Here is an 11,944-nt window from a genome sequence, read left to right on the forward strand (position 1 = left end):
AGACACAATGTTCTCGTTGTGTAACCACGAATCACACCACAGACAAATCCCATAATCTTCCTTGCTAGGTGGTGCCTTGAGTGCTCTCGCCCGGCACAGCGACCATGATCATGATGTCGCCGATACCATTTATAACTAGGTCACGGGTGGGCCCCTCGGACCGACCGAAATGCCACCCAATTGCCCGTGGTTGTGAACTAGCTTCAGCGGGTCCCTTCAGACGTCCTTTTCTCACTGTCGCACGCCTGGAAAACTTCCCAGGAGGTCACCCATCCTCTGATTTCTCCAAGCCAAATACACTTAATTTTGGAGTTCTTAAATTTGGGCTTCCGAAAAGGAAGGTGCACCTTGGTGATATGGATAGTACCATCTAACCTTTTAAGTCATACTTAACCAGAATCACATAAACCAGGGTATTACAATAAAATATAAAATATGACACCCCAAATAATAATTAAATAATAAAATTATTTGATAAATAATATTATTGGATTTTCTGAGAATTTTTAAAAATTTTCTGAGATTTAATTGGATCTTGTATGATATAATTTAAGAGAATTAATTGTGGGGCTGTAAGAAAATCTGTTTGGAATACCCTGAAATGGGAATTGATTAGAGTTATTAATATAAGGTTTAATTATTTAAACCTAAGTTAGGTTATTAAACCCTAAGTTATTGTTCTCGATTCCTTTTTATTTCCCCGACTCCTCTTCCTCCGCCGAATCCTCTCCTCTCTTCCTCGTGATTCCATCTTCTCCTATGTTTTAGAAGACGTTGCCATCCCGACACCATTGCCGATCTTCCGTTCCCTCTCAAGCCGCACACTGCATAGCCGACGACTCCTTCTCCCTCAAGCCACAGCCGCCGGCTCTCTTCCTCCCTCACGCGAGCACCAGAGACGTGCCACGGTACCCGATCGCACGGCGTTGCTCAGGCCGCCGCTCGCCGGAGCCTTCTAATCCCTCGACCTCTCATCGACAGCTTCGCCAGGTACACCTCTTCTCAGACCCCTGCTTCGCATAGCCTGATCTTCAGCGAAAGGGTGGGAAAGCCGAGCCCTAGCATTGATTTTCTCTAACGATCGATCCACCGTCGACAACCAAATCCGAGTGCCTTCTCCACCCCTGGCCTCTTCCTGATCACGTTGACGGGGTGTCGCCACCGGATCTCAATGACATCGGCAGATTTGCTTCCCTCTTGCTGCTCCATCGCAAACGGGGTCCCGATCAGGTGCCACCACCGAAGGGCCACCATACTCCCCATCCGAACTTTTAAGGATGCATATATTTCGCATGTTGAATTCCTTTTGTTAAATTCTTCTTTGATCGGGATGGATACAGGACATAGCATGCTCTTTGGATGCTTGCTGAGCAGATTGTTGATCTCTTCGACGTACATTATTGTTGATCTTTTCAAGAGGTGATACACAGTTCTGAGAAGGATAGGTGGACTGGTGCTATGGCAGAGGAGATGGAGTCGTTGCATAAGAACCAAACGTAAGATCTAATGGAACTTTCTAAAGGAGAGAAAGCTATAGGGTGCAAGTGGATATTCAAAAAGAAATAAGCAATGTCAGAGGGAGAACAATGAAGTTCAAGGTTCGATTGGTAGCAAAGGAGTATTGGCAGAGAAAGGGGATTGACTATGATGAAATTTTTTCTCCGGTGATAAGACATACATCAATTAAAGCGATGTTGGCTTTAGTGGCACATCACGATTTGCATCTTGAGCAAATGGATGTAAAGACTGTATTCCTTCATGGAAATTTGGAGGAGCAGATTTTTATGTCACACCCCGAGGGATTTAGTCAGCCCGGAAAAAAGCGGTTGGTTTGCATGTTGAAGAAATCGCTCTATGAATTGAAACAATCTCCTAGGCAATGGTACAAACGTTTTGATTCATACATGACTCAAAACGGATATAGGAGATATGAGTATGACTGCTACATATATGTGAAGAGCCTTGAAGATGAATCACTGGTTTTCTTACTACTATATGTAGATTTATCGTTAATCAAAGAAGATGAAAGAGATCCACAATTAAGAGACTCTGAACAAGAAATTGACATGAAGATTTGGGAGAAGAAGAAGATTCTTGGGATGAGATTCGTGATGTGGATAGCGGGGAGATTATGGTTGTCTCGATGTAGCTATGTGGAGAAAATCGGGATAGGTTGAATAATGTAAAGTCAGGAGCACACGCACATCACTCAAGTTATCGGTGTCGAGACGGATAATGAGATCTAAGAGATGTCAAAGGTTCCTTAATGCTAGCAACATTGGTTGTCGATGTATTCCATGGTTTGCACGAGACCGTATTCGACGCAAGAAGTGATTAGTATGAGCAAGTTTCTCTCAAATCTTATCGACCACATTGGGATGCGGTGAAATAGATTTATCTTGATACTGAGAACATACAATTGATTATGACATCGTATTCAGACAAAGGAAGATCCTTGGGTTGTTGATGCGCAATGACTACGGAAATTTAGATAATAGTCTACTACGGGATACGTATTCACCGTGGCGGAGGACTATTTGTTGGAAATCATCTGAATCTGCTATTGTTGCATTCTACTATGAGTCGAGTACAAAAGCAGCAGGAAGAAGCTTATGCCGTGGGTCTTCGAGAAACTGGGAGCTGAGGAATGTGGGAGTCAAGTCAGGTGCTTATATATTTAGCGAAGAATCAAGTGTATCATACGAGAACCAAGCACATTGATGTGAGATTTCACAAGATCAGAGAGTTGATTGCTTCCGAGGAAATTCAACTTGAGAAGGTTCACACTGTATACAATGCTGCAGATATGCTGACAAAGCACCACAGAGAAGTTTAAGCATTACTTGAACTTGATCTATATGTCTAGATGCTAGAGGAAGGACGCCCAGACCCAGAGATCCAAACGGAGTTTTGCTTAGATACTCGTGTTCTTCGAAGGGGTGAATATTCACCATGGTGGAGATTGTTAATGGGTGACTCATATTTGGATGACGGTTAATATGAGGGATGTTATAAAAGAAAAATCTGTTAAGATTTTTCATAATAAAATTCTGTTAAGAATTTATATAATAGAATTTTATTATGATTTTTAATAACAAAATTCTGTTACGATTTTACTGAGTCTGGGGTTTAGCATTATTTATAGGGATCATTGTAAATCTATTGTACAACAACAAACACAAGAATCATTAGATGTGATTATCTTGTGTAGAGAGAATTCTAATAAAACTTCGGTCGTTTTTGTGGAGTAGATACGTCGTCGAACCACGGTAATTCTTATTTTCCTTCGTATTTGCTCTCCTTTAGTGTGTCTTTGTCTTGTTGCTCCACGCGATCTCTTTTCTCTCATCCTCTTCTTCCGCGTTTTAGAGGTTAAGAGGTATTGCCTTTTATTTGCGTAACAAATGACAATTAGGATTCCAAGTCCTAGAGAAAGGAAAATATTTCGTTTGTGGAGAGAATTAAACAATCAACATTTTCTGAACATTATCAACTAAAGTATTCTTTATCCACGCTTGGTAGAATTAGACAGATCAAGGAATTATTCGGTTTCTGTTATTAAGGAGAGAAAAAACCTTAAAGAACAAGAACTGAGCGAACTTTCAAATAAATTCAATGTTATTAATAATAGACCAATTCTGTTCCATGCGAAACTTGCATAAAAAGAGACCATCTTTCGCAATATTATATCTTTCGATGAAACTGGTACGGTATGACAGTAATTTAACCCGAGAAGGTTCCAAATAGCCCAAAATACCATATGATTTCAATTCTTAAAAAGCTTCCGATTAAACTAGCAGATGTTGAAGAAGCAGGAGGAAAGCAAGAGACATACAGCGTGAATTGTTCTTTTCCTGATGCGTCGTTTGTATCGCCTGGCGACGCCTTTGGTAGGATTTCGTCGAACAGGTCAAAATGACGCTGCTGCTAGGGTTTAGGAAGGGAGATGCACTGCGAGGGGGCGATGGAGGTATCAAAGAGGGAGGAAGGTTTTACTGAGAGCAGAAGCGTGGTGCTCTAAGATTCGTGTCTTAATAACCCCGAGGATGGCGTCACTAAGGGAGAGAAAGGTTTCGAGTTTGTAATTTAGGGTTTAGGGAGAGAAAGGTTTCCAGTATGTAATTTACTAATAATTTACTGATCCGGAATTTAACTTTCATTAATATAAAAATTATATACTATAATGTTAGAATGTTGTAGTATTATATCAATTTTTTATAACATCTTATAAATTCTATATTTAGAGTATTATATATCTTTATAAATCACCTATTTTATTAAATTTAAATCATCACTTTTCATTATATACTATATCAATTATCCTAAAATTTTTATTTTTTTATTTTATTTTTATTATTTTCTTCTTTTTCTATTTTTTATTACTTTTAATTATTATTTTTTTTCTATATAATATCTACTTATTATTAACAATTCATTTTCTTTATTTTTTTTTTCCTAAATTAAATGATATTTTTATTTAATTTATAAAATAAATAGAATATCTGATGCAAAAGAATAAAATATAAAATTTAAAGTAAATTTTATATTTAGAAAGTTGATATGATACTCTAGTATCTATCAAAAATACTAATTTTTATTTTACCACATCAAATTCTAACTCTATAATAGTACACTCCAACCACAAATCACTACAAAAAAATACTGTTTTGGGATGAATTTCTAAAAACTTTTCATTGCAAAAATTTTTGGGACGAAAAAATTTTTATCCTAAAATTCTTGTTGCCAACTTGGCGATGAATTTGGGGACGAAATTGGCGATGAATAATATTTTTGTCGCCAAATTCGTCGTCAAATATTCATGTTGCAATACACTCAAAAAATAATATTCGAAAGACAAATTAGACATGATGTTAACAATAATTGTAATTACAAATTCACATGTAATTAACTTTGGAATTATCATTCTCATTGCATTTAGGTGTTTGTTGTAGAATTTGCAATAAATTTAGTGACAAAAATAATAATATATAAAATTTATGATCTATGACAAATTAATTTTCATCCCAAATTTGTAACAAATTTGGTGACAAAAATAATAATATAAAAAAATTTATGATCTGCGATAAATTAATTTTCATCCCATATTCACGATTTTGATGAAAATAATAAAAAATTATAATCTGATGATGATGAATCGTGAATTTGTCTCGGATTCGATATGAATCTATGTGTTTGATATGACAATCTATGGTTGTCTCGGTTGGGTACGACTGGGGATAAAAAATAATTTGTCAAAATTATTTAATACATAGTAAATTACAATAATTTGGGGACAAATTTTTTATCACAATTGCCCTAAATCCTAAAATTCTTTGAACTAATTTGTTTATAATTTTTCAATCTAATACATATAAACAATCTAATCCAATAAATATTTACATCCTAATTAACATTATCATCCTATTTAATATATATACATATCTATTAATTTGAAATCAATTTACAATAATTGTCCACTCAGGAGGAGTCCTAAATAAAATTTAAATGACATCTCCTCTTTGATGACAATATGAAGCATAGAAATACGTATAACCACGGATATACTCGGTATCTGACGGCTCGGCAATTTGGATAAATAACACAACTACACGGTTTTAATGGCAGCCCACATGGCTGAAGCATGCTTTCTGATGAAAACATAAAATAGGAGCATAAGCGACCGACAACTAAGCTGGTGTTTCGACGAAGCCTGATATGAATCGAATACAAGATACCACTGAGCGATACTCGAATAATAGAATACACAAATTACAATTTTGCTATATATTGAATGAAACTTCCTCGCGTACTAACTAACAAGTAGAATATGAATTAAATGCGAACACGGCGTCGTCAGACGACCATTGCCTAGCGTAAGGAACCTTTGACATCTCTTAGATCTCGTTATAGTCTTTGGACCTTTGATAACTTGAAGTGATGTGCCGGTGTGCTCACAAGCACATTCTTCATTGAACCTATCGTACCTTCTCACATGGCACATTAAGACAACCGTAATCCCTATGACTCTGTCCACCTTGAATCTGCGTCGAGAATCTTCTTGGCTTCTCACAAATCTTTTAAATATCGAATTTACTTGTTGATGGTCTTGATTGTAGATCTCTTTCATCTTCTTTACTGACAATAGGCATATAAGTCGTATAGTAGTAAAGAAAACCATTGATTTATCTTGAGGCTCTTAGCGTATATGTAGTAGTCATGCCTCATATCTCTATATCCGTTTTGAGTCATGCCTTGAATCAAAGCGTTTATCTCGTGCCTGGAGTTGTTTCGATCTATAGGCGATTTCTTATTGTCACCAAACCAACACACGCTTTTATCGCGTCTTGACTAAATCCCTCAGGGTGTGACATAAAATCTGCTCCTCCAATTTCCATGAAGAAATCGGTCTTATATCCATTTGCTCGAGTCTGAATCGTGATGTGCCACTAAAGCCAACATCGCTTTAATTGGCCATATGCCTTATCGCGGAGAAAAATTTCATAATAGTCGATCCTCTTTCTGCAATTTACGCTTCTTTACCCAGTCAGACCTTGAACTTCGTTTCTTCTCCCTCGGCATTGTGACTGTGCCCGATATCACTTGCACCTATAGCTTTCTCTCCTTTAGAAAGTTCCACTAGATCTTCGTTTGGTTCTTGTCACATCTGATCTGGCGTCTCATCTCCTCTACCATATGGGTGTCCACCTATCCTTCTGTCACCTCTTGAAGATGAGGCTCCGCTCGAGTGATAAACAAGTCTTTAATTAGTATATCGGTGGGTGGTTTCGACTCGTCTCGTTACACGGTATAGTGCGATGCTTTGAGATAGAATCGTGGTCATGCGGGTCTTTAGCTCCACCGTAACATCGTTCGTGTTGTAGTGTTTCCTTTCCTTCTTTACGATACGTTGTAACATAGCTTTCTCGTCGAACACCATCTCTGTGATCACCACCTTATTTGTCTTAGAATCCCCAGCTTGAAGCTTAACTCCTTTCTGATATCCCCGAAAAATACACTATTTTGACTTCGTCCAACTTTGATTTTCCTCACTAGATATATGTATATAGAATTGAAAACTAGAGATGAGTAATCTACTTGATTCCCCATACTTCCTCGATACTTTGCCTTCTAGTGCTGCCTTGGTGATCTACTAATGATAAGCCCGTGTGTTAACTTCGAAGATCATCACCATTGAGACATTTCCTTGCCTTCTCGATGATTGTCTGTTCGACCTTTCCGTTATCGTTCTGCTTTGAGGTGTCTGCAGAAATGACTCATTATCATCGCTACTTACAAAATTCACGAAACTTTGAATCGTGTACTTCTCGTTATGCCCCTGACGTTTGATTTTTTTTGAGTTTTCCACTTGGTTTTCACAGTTTAAACTTTATAAAAGTTTTGACTTGATAAAGTATTCCGGACCTTGGTGAAATCATCGATAAAACTCACAAAACAAGTGCCCTCCACATGATGTTACACCTTGCTGGTCCCCGGAGATCGTATGCACGTAGTCAAAATCCTCCATCTTGTTTGCTGTCTTGAATTGTACTCGCTGTCCAAGAACACGAATGCAATTCAAGCTACACGTCTTGACATCCTTGACAAATCTCTCTTGTGAAGTTCTAGCATCCCACAGTTTCACCCATATTCCCTAGCATGTACCATAAGATGCGATCGAGAACTCCAGAAGCGCTCCGTCTGTTGTAGTCCCTATCGACTTGTAGATGTTTCTTGCTACACCTTCTCTTTCATTAACGTCGTCGAGCTCCTTGTGACCTTAAATCACCCGTTCAGATTTGTAATTACATACCACCGTGGTGTGCCTAGTGAATCGAGTTCTTCCTTAGCTCTAGTATATATCGACATCACGTAAAGTTTTGATCAATCTTGATTACGCGTTATCTGAGATAACTGCATGACCATCGTTTCCCATTCACGAAATCGGAATACCTATGGGTGTCTAACTACTCCGTTTGGAGTCGTGTGATATCTGCAGCTAGTATCCACGATCGGTTGCCCAAATCGACATAAATATGCATCACGCATCACCTTTGAATTTTCTTCTTGACTTTGTAGACTACTTGCGAACTTTGTTCTTTGCAACATATTTCTTTATCTCGACAATCTCTCTTGATATGACCTTTGCCTCCATTTGTACACGTGATCACCTTCTTCACGATTTAGAACGAGTCTTGTTGTTGTTACGGAGATTTACTCCTACACGCTCTTGGTTGCTTATTACCACAAGTCCTTCTCCATGAAACTTCATTGTTTTTCCTTTGATGAAAATCTAGCCCTTTGTGATTTCCTCGAGTTTCCTTACCCATCAAAGTAGTAACCATTCTCGTATCGATAGAAGATGAAGGTAGAAAATTCAACAACATCAGCCTTGTCTTCTTTCGATCTTCCATCAACTCAAGCGGATCACTTCATATGCCGTTCAATGCGTTGATGTCTCTTGGCGGATCCTTCCATCTTTAACTTTAGAATAATTTTTGCTTAAGATACAACTTGTTTGTCAAAACACAGGCTTTGCTTTTGAGCGCGCCACCGGTGACTCCATCATGATACATGATACATCAGGTCGTACAAAGTCTGATTGTTACTCCTTGAAGTTCTTCCCAATCTGATCTCTCCATGCTTTCCTTTCTCCTAGCGCCTTCACCATGCCTTGTTGCAACAATGACCTTGACCTTCTGCCCATAATCCAAAGTTTTTGGTTCCGTCAAACTTCACCATATCAAATTTCGCAAAAGTCGTCCCCGACATGTTGAAGAAATCCGTCAAAAACTTGTAGCTCTGATACCAATTTATTATGCCCAAAGGATGTCCATATATCTTCATAATGGTATGATATTGTCCACTTTGAGCCTAGACCCTCATGACTTTGTTCTTGGGCTCTCCCTAAAATGTCTCATTCCAATGGAGATATCATGCATCCTTTTTAAACCCATAATCTTTTTCAAATCTTTTCAATATGAGACTTTGATTGAACCTCAACATCATTTATATTTGGCATATTAGTTCCTGCAATGGTCAGTTTTATGTCTTTTCCATTTTGTTTTGTCCGTTGCTTTTAATCCATATTTTTTTAATTTTAATGCACAATACTACACATAGTTTGGTAATTTCCTACAAAGGAAATTTATTATTCTCTAAGATATTTTAACTCTAATGGTGTGTCACTTGGAAGGATATAAGAATGAAAAGAATTGAATGTCAATTTCTCTAGCTTACTTGGAGGGAAGAGGAGAGGAGAGGAGAAAGGAATTTAATTCCATCCAATTCTTTCAATTTATATCTACCCAAATCAGGTAAATATCAAAGTGAAAGGAAGCTTGCTTTAGTTTCTGTAAACTTTGAACCTTTAATAAATGCAAATTTACTTTCTCCTTTTAGAGTCTGTTGAAGTAAACAAAATGATTGGAAGGAAAATAATGTCCTCACCTGAACTACATTTCTCTCGCATTTCCTTCTCTCATAGGAAACAAAACTTTAAGACATTGTTTTTTTTGGCAATGTGTAATAAACTTTGTAGAAACGAGTCTTTTTTTTTGTAATAATACTTTGCTTGAATTTTTATTCTCAGCAATTCTGTTCTTTTCAATGATATAATGGATATTTTTCTTGAATGCTAGGAGCTTTAATGTGGATGAAAATGACTTGATTGCATTGCCATATAACTTTTAAACAGGAATATTGTTATTGAAGATGGTGTTCTCACAGAAGCCTGTGAGTGATATTTGTTGCTTCAGCAGGCTATCTTACAACATCAACTCCAACTATGTTTATGGTTCACGAGTTGACTCACGGATGAAACTTTTGGCAGTTCACATAGAGTGCCCAACAAAGCTCTATCTTTACCATGATTCACAGATTGATAGATCTCCTCCACTTCAAATTTCACATATTAGTCCACAACTGAATGGTGGTCCCGTAGATATAATTGAAGGAAGCATCAAAACTTTCTGTGGTTCTCGAAAGTCAATGACCACTGAATTCGCTAAACCAACGTGGTTATCAACTTCAAACATAAATGGTTCAATGTTTGATGGGTACTTTGTGGACTGTGATGAGCTGTCCAACAATGACATCCTGCGCAATTTCTGCAAAAAAGGGAAAATCATGGAGGCTTGCAGTTTGATTGATGTTATGGCGCGATTGAATCAGGTGCCAGATTTCCCATCTTGTGCAAACTTGATCCGTGGTTTGGTCAATAATGATAGAATTGAAAAGGCCACTCGTGTTCTTAATATCATGATTTTTTCTGGTGGGGTTCCAGACATTATTACATACAACAAATTGATAGGTTGTCTTTGCAGGAGAGGGCAGCTAAATGCTGCTATTAAACTTGTTGAAGAAATGAGTTTTTGTGGTTGCGATCCTGATGTGATAACATTTAACATTTTGTTTAGATCCATGTTTTCCATCGGTAAGTATGACGAGGCAATCTGGTTTTGGAAGGATCAGCTGAGAAAAGGTTATCCTCCATATCTTGTTTCTTACACTATTCTTCTTCAACTTATATTCAAACACTGTGGTATATTGAGAGCTATTGATGTTATGCAAGATTTAATCTCAGAAGGATGCCATCCTGATCAGGTGACCTTTAATTCTCTCCTCAATTTAATCTGCAAAGGGGGTAACTTGGATGACGCCAAAATCATTATGGCTGGTTTTACGACACATGGTTTAGAACCAAATGCAATAACCTATAACACGATACTTCACTGCTTCTGTATGCAAGGACAGTGGGCTGAAGCGGATGATATACTATTGATCATGAAGGAAGCTTCATTTACACCAACTGTCGTTACATACAATATCTTAATTAACAGTTTGTGTAAATACCAGATCCTTGATAAAGCGATTGATATCTTGATTATGATGACGAATGAGGGTTGTTCACCTGATATTGTCACTTACAACACTCTTCTTGCAGCAATGTGTAAACTGGACATGGTAGAGCAGGCTTTAGATATACTTCATATTTTGAGGGACCACGGATTTTCTTTGGTTGTCATTACATATAACACCTTGATTGATGGACTGGCAAAGAAGGGGGAGATTAAGAAAGTGATGTCTTTGTATGACGAGATGATAGATGATGGAATCACTCCCGATGACATAACCTATGGTTCACTGGTTATGGGATTTTGCAAACAAGATATGGTCGATGAAGCAACACTGGTGTTGCAAGAGATGGTTAAGAGAGGTTGCAGGATTAGAGGCAGTACTTCTACCCTTTTGATATGGTCGTTGTGCAGAAATGGAAAGCTGGATAGAGCAGTTGAAATTTTGAGTACTATGGTATCAAGATGTACCAAATCCAGTAAAACGTTTTACAAGGCACTAGTTAAAAGTGTTGCTGACTCTGGAATGACTGAGGCAGCTACGCGGATGTATAAGATGTTAATTGAGCTCAAAGTTCTTGAAGAAGACTGAATGTAGAGTAGGTTAGAAATTGTAGGTTCATTTTGAGTCTATTGCATATCACTCCGTTTACCACTTCTAGACTAGCTACAATTATTTCATTTGATACTCCGAATTGATCTGTTTTTGTCTTTGGATGGTGTGAAAGAATGTCTTAAGAATTGAACTGATACTAGCTGCATGAAAAAATTGCCTTAAAATGACGCTGACTAGGCTTATCTATGGATCCTTAAACAACCCATCTTTCCTTACAATGTAATTAGCTACTGATGTGGGGAAAAAGTGAGGCCTCCATGTCCTACTCAAGTCAAGGTACTAGCCTAAGTGGATGATACAGTGCATAAAGGTGAGACTGATAAGGTCAGATAGTCAAAAATTAAGGAGATGTAACAATCAATAGTCAAGGGGAAAGAGAGAGTTGGATCGGATGGTCACAACCAGGGCGGGTCCCTCATATCTGATACATAAGATGAAGTTAGTACTAGTTCCTGACTTATCCTCGATTGATCGG

At 37.7% G+C, this 11,944-nt stretch overlaps 1 protein-coding gene across 2 annotated transcripts; it reads left to right on the forward strand.

Moving 5' to 3' along the window:
- Positions 1-683: 683 nt before the first annotated feature.
- On the forward strand, positions 684-11,605 carry LOC121969893 (pentatricopeptide repeat-containing protein At1g08610-like). 2 transcript variants are annotated; one of them, XM_042520200.1, is made up of 3 exons: positions 684-990; positions 9,194-9,314; positions 9,695-11,605. In XM_042520200.1, the coding sequence occupies exon 3, from the start codon at positions 9,712-9,714 to the stop codon at positions 11,443-11,445; it is 1,734 nt and encodes a 577-aa protein (XP_042376134.1). In that variant the 5' UTR covers positions 684-990; positions 9,194-9,314; positions 9,695-9,711; the 3' UTR covers positions 11,446-11,605. The 2 variants fall into 2 exon arrangements, with proteins under 2 accessions (XP_042376134.1, XP_042376133.1); XM_042520199.1 differs by lacking the exon at positions 9,194-9,314.
- Positions 11,606-11,944: the final 339 nt, after the last annotated feature.

Source organism: Zingiber officinale, chromosome 4A (assembly GCF_018446385.1).
Source record: "Zingiber officinale cultivar Zhangliang chromosome 4A, Zo_v1.1, whole genome shotgun sequence".
Classification (NCBI taxonomy): Eukaryota; Viridiplantae; Streptophyta; class Magnoliopsida; order Zingiberales; family Zingiberaceae; genus Zingiber; species Zingiber officinale.